The sequence below is a fragment of the Scyliorhinus torazame genome, chromosome 12 (genome assembly GCF_047496885.1).
Source record: "Scyliorhinus torazame isolate Kashiwa2021f chromosome 12, sScyTor2.1, whole genome shotgun sequence".
In the NCBI taxonomy this organism is placed as follows: domain Eukaryota; kingdom Metazoa; phylum Chordata; class Chondrichthyes; order Carcharhiniformes; family Scyliorhinidae; genus Scyliorhinus; species Scyliorhinus torazame.
The window spans coordinates 39,979,005-39,997,348 of record NC_092718.1 but is presented as its reverse complement, the minus strand read 5'-3'; the positions used below and the strand labels follow the sequence as shown (position 1 = coordinate 39,997,348).

The following is an 18,344-nucleotide window of genomic DNA, read 5'->3' as shown; positions in this document are numbered from 1 at the left end:
CTTGAAAACCATCAATGTTTTGATGAAAGAAACTATTTTCTTGGTAGAGAATTCCACAGGGCTCACCACTCTGGATGAAGAAATTTCTCCTCCCCCTCAGTCTTAAATGGTCTACCCCACAACCTCAGACTGTGAACCATGCTCCTGCACTCCCCTGCCATTGGGAACATCCTTCCTGCCTCTACCCTGTCTAGTCTTATTAGAATTTTATAGATTTCTATGAGATCTCCCCTCATTCTTCTGAATTCCAACAAATACAATCCTAACTAATTCAATTGCTCCTCATAAGTCTGTCCCACAATCCCAGGAATCGGTCTAGTAAACCCTTGCTGCACTTTCTCCATATCAAGAACATCCTTCCTCAAATAAGGAGACCAAAACTGCACACAGTATTCCAGGTGTGCTCTCACCAAGGCCCTGTATATCTGCAGCAAGACATTCCTGCTCCTGTATTTGAATCCTCTCGCTATGAAGGCCAACATACCATTTGCCTTCTTTACCCCTGCTGCATCTGCATGCTTACTTTCAGCAACTGGTATATAAAGACCCCCAGGTCCTGTTGCACATTCCCCTCTCTCCATCTAGAGCCATTCCGATAATAATCTTCCTTCCTCTTTTTGCCACAAAATGGATAACCTCTCATTTGTCCATGTTGTACTGCATCTGTCATGCATTTTCTCACTCACTCAACTTCTCCAAATCACACTGAAACATCTTTGCATCCTCCTCACAGCTCACCCTCTCACACCGCTTTGTGTCATCTGTAAATGTGTGGATATTACATTTAGTTCCTTCATCTAAATCATTAATATACATTGTGAATAGCTGGGGTCCTAGCACCGATCCCTGCAGTACCCCATTAGCCACTGCCTGCCACTTGGAAAAGTATTCCTTAAAAAAAATTTTTTTTAAAGAGTGTCCAATTCTTTTTTTTTTTCTAATTAGGGGGCAATTTAGCGTGGCCAGTTCACCTACCCTGCACATCTTTTTGGGTTGGGAATGAGACCCATGCAGACACGGAGAATGTGCAAACTCTACATGGACAATGAGCCGGACCCGGAATCAAAGCCGTGTCCTCGGCGCTGTGAGGCAGCCGGGCTTACCACTGTGCCACCATGCAGCCCAGGACCTGTTTATTCTAGGGGCTGGTTTAGCACAGTGGGCTAAACAGCTGGCTTGTAATGCAGAACAATGCCACCAGTGCAGGTTCAATTCCCGTACCGGCTCCCCGAAAAGGTGCCGGAATGTGGCGACTAGGGGCTTTTCACAGTAACTTCATTGAAGCTTACTTGTGACAATAAGTGATTAATATTATTAGTAGTAGTAGTAGTTTCTTGCCTGCCGACTGGTTTCCTATCCATCTGAGTACACTACCCCCATTCCATGTGCTTTAATTTTTCACACTAATCTCTTATGTGGGACCTACTGAAAGTCCAAATAAACCATATGCTGAGGCTCCCCCTCATCAACTCTACTAGTTACATCCTCGAAGAATTCCAGTAGATTTGGCAAGCATGATTTGCCTTTCATAAATCCATGCTGACTGTCCGATCCTGCCACTGTTTTTCAAGTGCTCTACTACTAAAACTTTTATAATGGACTTTCCCCCCAAAAAAATTAATTGTGCATATTGTTCTTCCGATCCAAGATCTCTCTCACTAGTGTACTGATCTCATCCGTTGTTACCAGTCCTGCCTGGGCCTTCCTTTTCTTTTTTGCCCATCCTTCATAAACATTGAATATGTTTGAATATTCAGTTCCCACCCTTGCGGTCATGTCTCCATCATGGCAAATAGATCATACTCATTTATTTCTATTCATGCCATCAGTTCACCTACCTTGTTGCAAATGCTGTGTGCATTCAGGTAGATTGCCTTGAATTAGGGGCTGGTTTAGCACAATGTGCTAAACAGCTGGCTTGTAATGCAGAACAAGGCCAGCAGCCCGAGTTCAGTTCCCGTACCGGCCTCCCCGAACAGGCGCCGGAATGTGGCGACTGGGGGCTTTTCTTCATTGAAGCCTACTTGTGACAATAAGCTATTATTAATTCTGCTTTTTAAAGATCTGTATTTTGACACTATTTGACGGCGATTTTTGTTTCTGCTACCATTGACTTTCGCCTGGTATTTTTGTACGTCCCATTGCCGACTTTGTTTTTCTTCTATTTAAATTCCCTCTCGGGTTCTCTTCCCAGGGGACATTAAATGGCAAAGGGTCATCTTGATGCAAAGCCAAAATAAGTGATAATGGGCCAGGGAGAGAAACAAAAGAAGTGTCTGCTGGAAGTGTGAATGGCATTTTAGCTGCCATCCGAATGCAAAGTAGAGAAACTTCAGAAAGGACCAAACTAGCAGAGGTTGTGATCTAAAATTGTTGAGTACAGAAGGCTGTAAAATGTCGAAAGATGAGAGGCTGTTCTTTGAGTTTCACTGGAATGAAGGAATGAATTTGCCGTTGCCGCCTTAGATTTTGCAAAGTTGAACTTGAGCAATAGCTGTGTGATGGCAGCTTGGATTTTAAAAGCCAATAGATTGCTCAACGAAGGGAACACTGAGGGCGGGAAGCAGTTATTGCTTTTTAATGCAGAACTAGCATCATATCAGTTGATGGCGTGAGGATGTACTGTGGTTGAAAATTGGAGATGCCTGGTTAATTAAAATTTCCCTCTTAGCGAAGAAAAGGAAAACTATTTGCGGGTAAATTCCAAAGTTCCTGCAGGGAGCGTTGTTCACAGGAGGCACATAACCTACCATTTCCATTCATAATTTGAATGACAGAAAATCATGCCTGTGTATATGGACTGACTTTAATCTAACGGCTATTGTTACCAACATTGTAGATGGAGTCACAGCTAAAAAGGACATAACTTGAGATTACGGTATCAAATCTCAACGAGATAAATATTTTTCTATAACTACAATACCGGACACAGAACTATTGCAGCCCAGGCCTAAATATAAGTTGCGATCAACTTCAGCACAGGATTTGAAATTACATCGGCAATCATTTGTTCCAGATGCTAACTCACTTCTAAAATCAGCTGTTTGGCCTTTCAATCCCGACATTATAAATCAGGATGAATCTTGGAAGTTTGCAGGCTGTTTCCCATTAGTCCTAACACTAAACAACTGTTTCTTTTGGAGGATGACTTTTATTTCTTCATTTTTGGCTTTCATTCCCTTTAGACAGTCATTATGGTTGAGTGTATCTTGTTGTAATGTTCCTTTTGGCATGATGATTTTATCTGTGCTGCATTCATTTTTAATCCTATCCAAGCTATTCCTTTGCTTGCCATAAAAAGGTTGCCAATGCCTGCTTATGTGGTTTTTGTTCTGCGATGCTGGTCCCATGCAGAAAACACACATCCTGCACATTGGCCAGAATTGGAAACTCAATCACTAGCAACCCAAAGAAGACCCATCCTTGAGCTGTATTTCACATGTATTGTTTGCTAAAATATAATTGGCTAGAAAGTGAATGGAGGCGCATGTTTTGATCAACAAAAGCAAAAACCGCTTCTCCCTTTGTGGACGGCATTCTTAGAGGTCAGCTGCAGGATTTGGGCCCATGAGACTAAAAACCAGGAATTTCTCCTGGTTTTCTCCTGTTTCATCTATTTTAGTGATGTTGGGGCCAAAGCGTTGACCGGGACACTGGGAGGAATATCCTGCTCTTCAAACCATGTCATGGGAATGTTCGTGACCACCTGAAAGTGTAGACAAAGGGCTTGGTTTGACACCCAGTCTTAATAGTATTATTACATAAATTGATCATCTTTATTAGTGTCACAAGGAGGCTTACATTTAATACTGCAGTGAGGTTACTGTGAAAACCCCCTAGTCGCCACACTGTTCGGGTACACACATGGAGAATTGATCTGACAAGCACGTCTTTCGGAATCTGACAAGCACGTCTTTCGGGACTTGTGTGAGGAAACTGGAGCACCAGGAGGAAACCCACGCAGACACGGGGAGAACGTGCAGACTCCGCACAGACAGTGATCCAAGCTGGGAATTGAACCCGGGTCCCTGACGCTGTGAAGCAGCAGTGCTGACCACTGTGCTACCGTGCCGCTCCATATAGGATGCATTCTAACTACCTTGTGGTCTGCAGTATACCTGTAATAGCACATGTAATGTCCATAAACTGAATTCAACTTAACAGCAAATGCCTATAATGTGGTGGCAAAATATTTTTGTTTTAAAAGTTCCAGGAGAAATAAAACAGAGCAGCGGAAGATTTATTGTGTTTATTTTGGACCTGAGAAATAGGAGATAGGAAACTCACGGAAATGATCCCAGAACTGCACCAGTGTCCTGAGGCACTTTGCCAAGAGGAATTTCTGCTTTTGAAATATTGTTTTTATAACTGCTTGTGATTCTTTTGCAGTACATGTTTAATTATGTTCATTAACATACATTGGTTCCAATTCATGTTAATTAAAATTTGTTCATTCCTCTTGGTTGAAAGGATGGGTTTTCGCTGGGGAAACTGAAAGTTTGGATAGCTGGAATTTTGGTCACGGTGCATGGAAATTAATTTGTGGGATTGTATTGGGAGTTTCAGCCAATACATTAAACCAGCTCCATAAGGCAGGATACCAGCTTCCAAGAAGGGGTGAAACCAGTGTGCCATATATAGACTAATAGTCACTAGCTGAGTTCAGTATTTGAAGGGAGCCTTTATTTATATTGTAACAGGTAGGATGTAAATCATTCAGACTTAATGAAGCGAGTCCTTTTATATCAGGTAGCCTCTCTATCTGTTCTTATAATGCAAAGTTTGATTGAGTTACTATTTTTGTCTATTAGATACTGGTTTAATTTGCTAGCATTTGATTCTGGAATGTAACTGATTGTGTATGACTCATTGGAAAGTTAACTTTTAAATGTAGAGTTTTAAGCAGGATGCAGCGCTAAAGAAAGAACACATTCTGAGTTTTGCTTTGCAGTTGTGATGTCTACAGTACTCTTGAGTCAGGTTAAGATACTGGGCGTCTCAGCATCATGTTGCTTTGCTCTAAGGCAGAGAGTTGGGAGGTACAGTTATGCACGTCATAGCCCGAGCAATTGGGAAGTGAAAACTGCCAGACCTTGTAATTGTGGTAACTAACCCATCATTATGTCAATTTCCAATGAAATTGCAGAGATGAAGGTAAAATAATTTGTTTTGATTACTGTTAGGTTAGTTCATGTGCAGTTGAGTGACATATTGGCTACCACTGTACTACATTTATTTACAGAATGATGCTGAGCAAATAATTAAATTTGTTATCATGCTTCTTATTAAAACAAACTATCAACGGGTTAGGTAGGGGATAAAAGATACCAATTGGAAAAAGTATCAACATGAAGTAACATCTCGAGATGGGCATGAAGAAATGGATTATGATGATACTGTTGAGCAATTGCACATTAAAGGTTTGGTTGAACTTTCCAAGACGTTTTATACAACAGTTGTGCATAAGAATTTCACTCTTTCACTGACAGATTGAACAGATGCGGAATGAACTTTTCCAGGAAAGAGCAACAAGACAAGATCTGGAGTGTGACAAGATTTCGTTAGAGAGACAGGTACTAAGTAAATTTAATCAGGCTTCTCGAATTATGTGGTACAAATTCAATAGTGCAGCAATTAAACTAAAGAAATAAAGCATCACCAGGGCTCTCTTAACAGATTTTGAATCATGCAAGGAAAAGCTCACACTGAAATTTTGAATTTTATTTTTAAGTTAATTAACAAAGATGACAAAATACACAAATTAAAATGGTTAATGGGCATCCATCCAGTTAGATGCATTGGCATCACTGAGTGTGTATTTTTCCTCTTGCTGCTTTATCCTATGACTATTCATCAGTGTTCTCGGTGTCACAGGATACCAGTCCGCAGTAGCATCCCTTTCTGATTTACTTTTCTCCCCACAGTGGCCATTTCTTGCACCTTTATTATCATGTTACGATTGTCATTCCAGCTGAGATTGACTAACCGAGCACAGAGAAGGGATTGAAACTGTTACTTTCCTGGCCTCTCAGTCTCGATGTCACACATTTACCCATTGAAACATTGAGAAACAGATGTTGCACAACTGCTGGTAATGCGGAGGTACTGGTACGACACTGGGAATAAGCAAAGGTGGAAAAATAGCTATTGTAGCTTAAATCATTGCTTATGTAATAGAATATTGATCATGCAGCGGTTTACAGGACGACAAATTTGTAGATAGCAAGTGACGCTGATCATTCTGGAGCAGAAAAGATGAGTTCGTAAGTATTCCTTCATGCTCTGCAAACGGTAGAAATGGAGTAAATGGGAAGGAGAGGGTAATGGAAAGAAGGGAGTTGCATCTCTTGATACTTTTCTTGCCGTAATACTGCATTCACATTAACGTTCTACAAGAAACTGGTTAGATCCATCTTGTATTCAAAAAGCAAATGTTTACACTATTTTAATTGCTCTATTCGATTCAACAATGAATGCATTACTCCCTGAGTGAATTCTTGTTTTAAAAAGAAAACTACACTTGCTGCATGAAAAAGTATGAAAAAAAGCACACAAGTACCTGGTGATGCTCTTGCAATTCGGACAAACTTGATGAAATCCGGGATGTCAGCTGTGTACTCGACATCAAAACACATTTCATTAAAAACATATTGGAATTATCCATCAGTTATGAATGAGCATGCTGATACTGTCCACAAGTACAAATTGTACTATATGTTGTTATTTTCTGTTGGTACAAATCTTACTGTGTGCTGATATTATCCGTATTTGTATTTATCATCCAAAGTATAGGTACGGTGACCAGGCTCTGATAAATTAATTTTTTTAATATAAATTTAGAGTACCCAATTCATTTCTTCCAATTAAGGGGCAATTTATTGTGGCCAATCCACCTACCCTGCACATCTTTGGGTTGTGGGGGCGAAACCCAGGCAAACACGGGGAGAATGTGCAAACTCCACACGGACAGTGACCCAGAGCCTGGATCGTACCTGGGACCTCGGCGCCGTGAGGCAGCTGTGCTAACCACTGCACTGCCCTTCTGATAATTAATTTTAATGGAATTATTGGCAGTAGATGTCCAGATCTCGCCCCACAAAAACTGTCAATGCTAACTAATGAATTTCATAGAATATCATAGAATTTACAGTGCAGAAGGAGACCACTCGGCCCATCGAGTCTGCACCGGCTCTTTGAAAGAGCACCCTACACAAGCCCACACCTCCCTATCCCCACAACCCAGTTACCCCACCCAACACTAAGGGCAATTTTGGACACTAAGGCAATTTAGCACGGCCAATCCACCTAACCTGCACATCTTTGGACTGTGGGAGGAAACCGGAGCACCCGGAGGAAACCCACGCGCACACGGGGAGAACGTGCAGACTCTGCACAGACAGTGACCCGAGCCGGGAATCGAACCTGGGATCCTGGAGCTGTGAAGCAATTGTGCTAACCACCATGCTACCGTGCTGCACCGTGAATTTGTTTGTGAAATATCCAATGTGAAAATACAAAATTGGAACTTTACCATTCACTCCTTTAACCTTAGTGCACTGTGGCTGAAGTGCGGACCATTGCAAGATGCACTGCAGCAAATTGTCAAGGCTTCTTCAAAAGCACCTCTTAAAAGCACCTGACCTCTAACCCCTGGAAAGATGAGGAGAGAGGGTGCAAGGGATTGCCAACATCTACAGATTCCTCTCCAAGGCTCTCATTATCCTGGCTTGGAAATATACTGTCATTCCTTCATTGCAGGGTTAAAATCCTGGAAATCCCTTCACAACAGCACTGTGGGTACCTGCACCCGCACAGACAGTGATTCAAAAAGACTAAATTGCCCCCCAAAAGTCTAGGGATGTGCCGGTTATGTGCGGTTATAGGGAAAGGGTGGGTGAGTGAGCCCAGGTAGGGTGCTGTTTCAGAGGGTTGGTGCAGACTCGATGGGCTGAATGGCCTCCTTCTGCACTGTAGGGATTCTGTAGACAGCTCACCACCACCTCCTCAAGGGCAATCAAGAATGGGCAATAAATGCTAACCTTGCCAGCAATACCCACATAAAAAAGTAAATAGTTAGGGCAGCACGGTGGCGCAGTGGTCCCAGGTTTGATCCCGGCTCTGGATCACTGTCCGTGTGGAGTTTACACATTCTCCCCATGTTTGCGTGGGTTTCGCCCCCACAACCCAAAGATGTGCAGGGTAGGTGGATTGGCCACGCTAAATTGCCACTTAATTGGAAAAAATGAATTGGATACTCTAAATTTATAAAACAAAAAGTAAATAGTTGTCCAAGTTTTGTAGAATTGTCTGATATTAAAGAATTAATAGTGCATGCCGCTCAAAAACTAGTGAAGCACACCAAAAATTGTTGCCATCTCTATTATGGAGGGGACAAAAGGAGGCTATATATGCATAGGTTAAATGAGTGGGAAAGGTCTGGTACTTGGAGTATAATGTGGGAAAATATGAAATTGTCCATTTTGGTAGGAAAACTGACAAACGAACTTATCATCTAAATAGTGAGAGATTGTAGAGCTCTGAGGTGCAGAGGGATCTGAGCAGCCAAGTGCATGAATCACAAAAGCTTAATATGCGGGGACAGCAAATAATTAGAGAAACTAATAGAATGCTATCATTTATTGTGAGTGGAAATTATAAAAGAAGGGAGGTTATGCTTCAGTTATACAGGACATTGGTGAGATCACATCAGGAGTACTGTGCGCATCATTAGTCTAGAAGGATGTAAATGCGTTGGAAGCATTTCAGAAAAGGCTTACTAGACTAATACCTAGAATGGACAATTGTCTTATTAGGAAAGGTTTGACAGGTTAGGCTTGTAACTGCCGGAGTGTAAGAGGTGAATTGATTGAAATGTATAAGATCCTTAGGGGTATTGACCTTGTGGAAGTGGAGAGAATGTTTCTTGTGGGAGAATCTAGAACTGGGGTCACAGTTTAAAAATGATGGACTGCCCATTGAAGACAGATGAGGAAAAATACATTTCTCTCAAGAGGGTTGAGTCTTTGGAATGCTCTTTCTCAAGAGCGGTGGAAGCAGTCTTTGAAGGTTTGTTAAGGCAGCGTAGATAGATATTTGATTTGCAAGGTGGGTTGAAGCTAATCAGGAGTAGGCGGGAATATGGAGCTGAGGTTACAATCAGATCAGCCATGATCTTATTGAATGGCAGAGCAGGCTGGAGGGGCCGAGTGGCCTACTCCTGCTCCTAATTCATATCTTATGTATTGGAATTTAGGTTGCATTATGTAAATCAAGTTGAAACCTCAAACATTAAAATGCAGTTCCTTCTAAATTTTAAAATCGCATTTCAAGTTTTAATTAATTAATTATCGAATATATGAATGCAATACATTCAGCTAAGAGATGAGTACTTCCCAACAATTTTGATAAAAGTAACATGATATTTCATCATAGCACAAAGATCTAAAGAGCAGAATTGCATATCTGGAAGGATCTCAGAGACAGAATAAGGAAGGAATTGTTAGCCAGCTGGAGGGAAGAATCCAGGAACTGGAAGAACGCCTTGAAGCTGAAGAGAGGTAAGATATTATTTTTCCTCAAAAATAGGTTCAGTCCATTGCTGTCTCATGACGCCGAGGACCCGGGTTCGATCCCAGCCCCGGGTCACTGTCTGTGTGGAGTTTGCACATTCTCCCCATGTCTGTGTGGGTCTCACCCCCACAACCCAAAGATGAGCACAGTATGTGGATTGGCCATGCTAAATTGCCCCTTAATTGGAAAAAAAAAGAATTGGGTACTCTAAAGATTATCTTTTTAAAATAGGATCAGTCTAACATTGTGGACAGTGTCTTGCAAGAGTATATTATTGAAATGTCATTTCAATAAAAGTATATGTGTTCAAAGATGCTTCTATAGGACTGGATTACTTTACAAAATGAAACCACTATATATGTATATATAAAAGGTTTGAGAAAGAATAGATGGAGAATACTCGGCAATTTAAAAAAATAAATTTAGAATACCCAATAATGTTTTTTACAAATAAGGGGCAATTTAGCGTGGCCAATCCACCTACCCTGCACATCTTTTTGGGTTGTGGGAGTGGGACACGCGGAGATAAAACTCGGCAGTTTAATTGAAATTTATCTTGGGCTGGTTTAGCACAGGGCTAAATCGCTGGCTTTGAAAGCGACCAAGGCAGGCCAGCAGCACGGTTCAATTCCCGTACCGGCCTCCCCGAACAGGTGGCGGAATGTGGCAACTAGGATCTTTTCACAGTAACTTCATTTGAAGCCTACTTGTGACAATAAGTGATTTTCATTTCATTTTCATTTCTTTTACTTTTGGAAGTTGCCTAGTCCAGAGAGTATTTTCAGCTTTCATATTATAAAGCACAAAATCAAGTACTAATATTACAGCAATAGTGTTATTCAAATTTGAGAAATGCTTTCATTGCCCCTAAATTAGCCAAGAAATTGCAAAACCTTATGAAACATAATTTTAATCGAAGACGCTTGTTTTTCTATGTGAATTTTGCATTAATCAAGTGGAGGGATGTGAGTCCTAAACGCTATCCTAGATCAGATGTAGAATTGTTAGATGCTTAGTAAAGATTCCTTAAAGTGAAATACTCGAGAGACGACTGAACGTGATGCTGTCAAATAAAGAATGTGTTCCAGCCTCAATTCAGAAGCCTTGTTATCTCTTGTGGCATGATACTGACTGCCAGAATAGGGCTAATGTTGTGCTGTGCATCCATGGCCCCAAGGAATTGGATTGAGTAATTTTGCATCTGATCAGCCAGTACTGAGTTTGACCTCAGGACCAAGAGGAAATCTCAAGGGCACTCCCACTGCATCAGCTGGTTACCTAAGTTCCTTAATTCTACTTTTACCCTCCACCTCTCTACAATTCCCAATCTGGGCACCATTTTACTAAAAGAGAATAAAATCCCATAACGAGCACACCTTTGGTCAATTTTTACTATGTTAAGGTATATAAATGCAAGTTGATGTTGTTTAGGTAGCAAACAAGCGTACTGTTATGGGTGAGGCGTTTTCAGAACCCCAAAATGTGTCATGGAGTTCAACCAACCTCTCCCTTTAATGGATTGTTGCTTTTGAAGCACGCGGCTTGTTCTCCAGGTGTGATATTACAATTATGGACACAAGGGTTTTTAAACACAAAACAATGTTTATTCCATGAACTCAACTTAACCTCTTAAATAAACATTGGATCTCTTAACACCCCTTACTTCAAAGATAACCCCAAAAATATTACAACACTAAATAATCCTTCAGTTATCTCTTTCAACATCCATGAGACTTAACACCTTTAAACAGAAACACATAAAGGCTTTACTATTATGAGTTTAAATCATCCAAATGATCCAGAGATAGTCTTTCATGGCAGAGATCACAGCAGATCCAGCTCACTGCAAAACACAGACACACACCCAAGCTCTTTTTCAAACTGAAACTTCAAAATGGCTGAACTGAGCTCAGCTCCATCCACTCTCTGACATCACTGTTTTCTTAAAGGTACATTGCTTAAACATCCATTTGTTAAAGGTACTCTCACATGACAGTACATAATGCCATATTATAGCTAAACAGTGCAAGGAGGGCTGACACAGGCCAGATATTGACCCTTCCAACTGCAGATCGCCTGTAATGGGTACAATTAGAATATGTTTTAAACATTTCTTTTCAGAGACAGATCTACTCTGCAATTGAACAATCGCAAGCTTGAAAGAAAAGTTAAAGAGCTCATGCTGCAGGTGGATGATGAACATCTCCATCTGACAGACCAGAATGATCAGGTATGTGGCACAATATTGGAGAGTATCCATTTTATAGCTGTAATCTGGGGGAGAGCTGGTAGGTTGTGAGAACAGTAGTACTATAACTTACTGTAAACCCAGGAATCAATGCCAGGTCCAAGTTGAAACTTCTGCTGTAAAGCAACATGAGAAATTAATAGTTATATTTCACAATACTGATTCTAGACAAGGAACTGCTAAACAATATAGACATGGATTTAATTTGGAAAAAGTAAAATTACTGAAGTCTTTCGAGATTTTTTAGTTTCAAGTGCAACCATTGGAATGAGGCAGGTGCAATTTCAACAAAATAGCTTTAAATAAGATAAAGTCCGATACTTTAAACTGGTTGAAAATCGTTTAATCCAAATTTTAGACGCCAAGATTCAACTTCTTTAAAATGTACCCTGAAGGTTTGAATGAAATGTACTTGTTGTGATCAAACTTTCAATGATTTTCTAGTTGAACCTACGATTGAAAGTTCTCAAGAGGCAAGTAGATGAAGCAGAGGAAGAAATAGACCGTTCGGAAAATGCAAAGAGAAAGTTACAGAGAGAGCTGGAGGAACAAATGGAAGCCAATGAAGAACTGCAAGGACAAATGAACACTTTAAAGAAAGATCTGAGGTAGGTTTGTGTCTGCTTCTAAAAAGCAACTGAGGCGCATTTTGCAGATTTTGAACTGTAAATTGGCTAGCCCCTGAAAACAAGCATAATACCAACTTCATACTAATTATAATGACCATTTTGTTAGCAAGCCTCCCAACACTGTTCAGCGGTTGCACACATTAACAGGGCACCCATATCGCTAGTAATTGCACTATTTCAAGCTGAGCTGCATTATTAAAGCTAGCCTGCACCTCTGAAAGGGGGAGACGCATTGTGGCTGGAACAGGTGCTAGGAAGTTGGTCTGCGACTGAATCTGACCTGGGAAAGAGAGAAGATTGGCTGGCCAGGGGGAGAGAGCAGGCACTGAGACTTTCAATGCCTCATTGGGTGTCTTGGTGGAGGAGGCGAGAATCCCTGCATCCTCAGAGACACGCAATGATAAGGTAGTGGGAACACATTGCCATGGAGGTTACTGCCGTCGGTTTACAGTCTGAAGGACCTGGAGGCAATGCCGGAAAAAGTTTAATGGCATCACAATTCCCCCCCCCCCCCCCCCCCCCAACACACACACACACCACAACCCTACCCTTTTCTATTTGTATTTTTTTGTTGGCATCCCCATACAATTTGTAGAGGGAGACCCAACCACCTCCCGGCTCAAAAATTAGTTATTGACTCATTCTAAGGAGAATGGAGCCAGTCGAGTTGTACCCGTGTCTATTTTAGACACACACGAAACTGCAACCTGGCCCGGCCATGGTGGAAGAACAGGAAAACAGTAAAGATGAAGACACACTGACACTCGATTTCACAGTTGCAGCCACCTGTCGTGTTGGGTGCTCTGCTACACAGGCGAACCAACATGGTTGCGGATGGTACAACTCAGTTTTATTACTAACAATAACAACATCTGTAAACTGGTTACTGTGGTTCGTTCATTACCCTCTAACCTGTGGACCCAGCCCTAACACTATCTTGGAGAGGCACTCAGCACATGGTGAATGTCTGAGTGGCTTGCTGTGAGCTCTGTGCCCTGAGCTGTCTGCTGCTGGAATGAGCGGGAAGTGTCGTGTTCCCCGTTTTATAGTGTGTATGCTCTTGCTTGTGATTGGCTGTGATATTGTGTGTGTATTGATTGGTCCGTTGATCTGTCCATCAGTGTGTATGTATGTTTGCACCATGATGTTTATCTGAATGTCATGACATCCCCCTTTTTTACAAAAATATGTGCCTATGTGGTAATAAATATAGATGTGTACTGAGTGCAGCTGAATGTGTGTGTGCAATACCTACAACATGTACATGAGGCTAAACTATATACATAGGAAGGTGTCAGGTGCAACATAGCAACGAGGTTGTACCATAAACAAAACAAGTGTAAACATCAAGCATCAAAACAAACTCCTGTAATGACAAAAAGAGAAACATATTAACATTGTGGCATAATACTTCAGTGAGTCCAATGTTCAAACAGGCTCATAAGTCCAGCCTAGTAGGTGGGCGACGAATCCGGGTTGACCGCCTCACGGGTGGGTCAGGATCCACCGGCTGAGGAATGGGCCTGGCCACAGGCTTCAGAGGAATGGGCATGGTGGCAGGAAGCTCCACGAAGTCGACATCAGGAACACCAGGAGGGCGTGGCACCGGTGTATGATCATGCGAGCGCGGAAGCAGGCGAAGAGCCCGGCGATTGCGCCTGCAAATGGAGCCATCAGGCATGCGAACCAGGAACGAGCGGGGAGCCACACGTCGGAGAACTTCGGCAGTTGCCGACCAGCCACCCTCTGGTAGGTGTATGCGGACGTTGTCTCTGGGTGCCAGGGCAGGAAGATCAGTTGCCCGAGTGTCATGTGCCACCTTCTGCTGAGCACGCTGCCTTTGCAGTACTGGAGCATAGTTGGGTGTAGGGACCAGAATGGATGGCACAGTGGTCCTGAGGGCACGACCCATCAACAGCTGGGCTGGTGAGAGGCCCGTGGATCGTGGGGCCGAGCGATAGGCCAGCAGGGCTAAGCAGAAATCCGATCCGGCATCGGCAGCCTTGCAGAGGAGCCACTTGATGATGTGAACGCCCTTTTCTGCCTTGCCATTTGACTGGGGATGCAGAGGGCTGGACGTCACGTGTGCGAAGCCATACGAAGCAGCAAAAGAAGACCATTCTTGGCTTGCAAAACAGGGCCCATTGTCCGACATGACAGTAAGCGGAATACCATGGCGAGCGAAGGTGTCTTTGCATGCCCTGATGACAGCGGACGATGTCAAATCGTGCAGGCGTATGACCTCTGGATAATTTGAAAAGTAATCTATGATGATGACGTAGTCCCTGCCAAGCGCATGAAAAAGGTCCACACCCACCTTCGCCCAGGGGGACGTCACCAACTCATGGGGCTGAAGCGTCTCAGGGGGTTGCGCCGGCTGAAACCTTTGGCAGGTAGGGCAGTTGAGCACCATGTTGGCAATATCATCGCTGACGCCCGGCCAGTATACAGCTTCTCGGGCCCTCCGTCTGCACTTCTCAACCCCCAGATGGCCTTCGTGTAGTTGGTCGAGGACCAGCTTGTGCATGCTGTGTGGAATCACAATCCGGTCCAGCTTTAGGAGGACACCATCAATGACGGCCAAGTCGTCCCGGACATTGTAGAATTGTGGGCACTGTTCTTTGAGCCACCCTTCCGTCATGTGGCGCATCACACGTTGTAGAAGGGGGTCAGCCGCAGTCTCCTGGCGAATACAGGCCAGACTTGAATCATCAGCTGGCAGATTTGCCGATGTGAAGGCCACCTGCGCTTCGACCTGACAGACGAACCCCTCCGAATCGGGCGGTGTGCTCACTGCTCTGGATAGGGCATCCGCAATGATGAGGTCCTTTCCCGGGGTGTAGACCAGTTGGAAGTCGTATCTCCGGAGCTTGAGCAGGATGCGCTGGAGATGAGGGGTCATCTCGTTCAGGTCCTTATGTATGATGCTGACCAGGGGGCGATGGTCGGTTTCCACGGTGAACAGGGGGAGACCATACACGTAGTCGTGGAACTTGTCTATGCCGGTTAACGAACCCGGGCACTCCTTCTCGATCTGCGTATAGCGCTGTTCTGTGGGGGTCATGGCCCGCGAGGCATAGGCAACCGGGGCCCATGATGCAGTGACATCCCATTGCAGGAGTACCGCCCCTATGCCGGACTGGCAGGCATCAGCCGAGATCTTTGTATCACGAGAGGTGTCGTAGAATGCCAATACCGGGGCTGTGGTGAGCTTAATTTTGAGTTCCTCCCATTCCTTCTGGTGTGCGGGCAGCCACTGGAACTCCGTGGACTTCTTGACTAGGTGGCGAAGAGCCGTTGTGTGGGAGGCAAGGTTGGGATTGAACTTCTCCAGGAAGTTGACCATGCCTAGAAAGCGTAGCACTGCTTTCTTGTCTGCCGGCTGCGGCATGGCTGTAATGGCGCTCACTTACTCTGCATCCGGACGCACTCCTGACAGGGATATGAGGTCCCCCAGAAACTTTAGCTCAGTTTGGCCGAAAGAACACTTGGCTCGGTTGAGGCGCAGGCCGTGTTCCCGTATCCGCGCAAAGACACGCTGGAGACAACTGATGTGCTCCTGTGGTGTGGTGGACCAGATGATGACGGCTTCAACATAGACGCGCACCCCTTCGATGCCCTCCATCATCTGTTCCATGATTCTGTGAAATACCTCGGATACCGAGATGATGCCAAACGGCATTCTGTTATAGCAGAACCTGCCGAAAGGAGTGTTGAAGGTGCACAGCTTCCTGCTGGACTGATCCAGTTGGATCTGCCAAAAACCCTTCGAGGCATCAAGCTTTGTGAAAATTTCACTCGTGATCTCTTTCCGTTTGGGTATGGGGTAGTGTTCCCTCATGATGTTGTTGTTCAGGTCTTTCGGGTCGATGCAGATCCGGAGTTCGCCAGAGGGCTTCTTTACGCACACCATGGAGCTGACCCATGGCGTGGGCTCAGTGACCCGGGATAGCACCCCTTGTTCCTGGAGATCCTGCAGCTGCTGCTTGAGGTGGTCTTTTAGTGGTGCTGGGACTCTTCGAGGTGCGTGAATGACTGGGGTGGCATCCGGTTTGAGCCGTATTCTGTAGGTATAGGGCAGTGTGCCCATGCCCTCGAATGCCTCCTGGTTGTGGGCGAGGAGCGAGTGGAGCTGTGCCCTAAATTCTGCATCCGGGAAGTCTGATGTGCCTTCTGGAGACAGAACGTGTACCCGCTGAACGAGGTGGAGAACCTTGCATGCCTGTGCGCCTAGCAGGGAGTCCTTCGATGATCCAACTATCTCGAAGGACAGTGTGGCCGTGTATGTATTGTGTGTCACCTGGAGCTGGCAGGATCCCATGGCTGGGATAACGTTTCCGTTGTAGTCGACCATCTTACAACGGGATGGCCGAATTTGTGGTCTGACCTTCAAGGCGTAGAAGGCTGACCATGCTATTAGGTTGGCGGAGGCACCAGTGTCCAAACGGATTGTGATTGGTGATCGGTTGACCGTTAGGGTGGCACACCATTCATCACCTGGATTGACACTGAGAAACTGGCATCGGCTGGTGGGTCCTGCTTGGAGACATCCAGTTCCTGTCAATGACCGCAACGCGGAAAGCTTCCCGGTCGTCTGTATCACCAGTCTGTATATTGTCCGGGTATGACTCGGAGTATGGAGGGTGAATGGTCCGCACGTCCCTGCGAGGCTGTCAGAATTGGGGAGCATTGGCAGGTTGAGCTGCTCGACAGCAGGCACCGTAGTGGCCCATCTTGCCACAGCGGAGGCATTGTCGGTTCTTTGCTGGACATTGCCGCTTTAAATGTGCGGATCCACAGTTGCCGCACGTCGTGACGTCATGGCATTCGTTGCGCCATCGCGCATGCGCAGTTCGGTCCTGCGTAGAGCGCGCCTGCGCGTCACGTCCCTCTGCGTCGACGTTTCTGTTGCCGCGTACAAGCGCGGGAGGCCGCGGAAAGCGCGTGAAATGGCCGCCCTCGTCCGGGCCGCAGGCCGGGAGGAACTCGATCGCCTGGACTCTCTCGGCCTCATAGGACCCCTGCCTTGCCGATTTGGCCGCGTAGGACCACTGCCGTGCCGATTCGGCCGCCTGGAATTGGGAGTAGCGGCTGGTCGTGTTTTCATGGAGGACGCAGGATTCAAAGGCATGGCTAGGGTGAGGCTTTTAATGTTGAGGAGCTGCTGGCGCAGGGTGCCTGAGGTGACCCCAAAAACTATCTAGTCCCGAATCATGGAATCGGAGGTGGCCTCGTAACCGCAGGACTGCGCGAGGATACGGAGGTGTGTTAGGAAAGATTGAAAGGGCTCATCCTTAACCTGCAGGCGCTACTGGAAGAGGTACCTCTCGAAACTCTCATTTACCTCGATGCTGAAGTGTTGCTCCAGTTTGAGAAGAACCGTCTTGTACTTCGTCTTGTCCTCGCCTTCCGCGAATACCAGGGAGTTGTAGATGTGGATGGCGTGTTGCCCTGCCGTGGAGAGGAGGAGGGCAATCTTCCTGGTGTCCGAAGCATTCTCCCTTTCTGTGGCTTCTAGGAAGAACTGGAAGTGCTGTTTGAACAGCTTCCCGTTGACGCCGAGGTTTCCAGCGATTTGGAGTGGCTGCGGTGGGCTAATTGTGTCCATGGCGCAGGATGGCGGATTCCTGAAGATGCGTAGGTAGGTCTCACAGTTACTGGGTTCCAGTCCTGGTACTATGTTGTGTTGGGTGCTCTGCTACAACGACGAACCAACACGGTTGCAGATGGTACAACTCAGTTTTATTACTAACAATAACATCTGTAAACTGGTTACTGTGGTTCGTTCATTACCCTCTAACCTGTGGACCCAGCCCTAACACTATCTTGGAGAGGCACTCAGCACATGGTGAATGTCTGAGTGGCTTGCTGTGAGCTCTGTGCCCTGAGCTGTCTCC

General features: G+C 44.9%; 1 protein-coding gene across 2 annotated transcripts in view; it reads left to right on the top strand.

The window, feature by feature from the left end:
• cgnl1 (cingulin-like 1) overlaps positions 1-18,344 on the top strand; it is a 191,908-nt gene that overhangs the window by 161,696 nt on the left and 11,868 nt on the right. For both annotated transcript variants that reach the window (XM_072470717.1, XM_072470718.1), the window contains exons 15-18: positions 5,490-5,573; positions 9,433-9,557; positions 11,692-11,800; positions 12,263-12,426. In XM_072470717.1, coding sequence (XP_072326818.1) covers positions 5,490-5,573; positions 9,433-9,557; positions 11,692-11,800; positions 12,263-12,426 — 482 coding nt within the window. The remainder of the gene's footprint in view (positions 1-5,489; positions 5,574-9,432; positions 9,558-11,691; positions 11,801-12,262; positions 12,427-18,344) is intronic.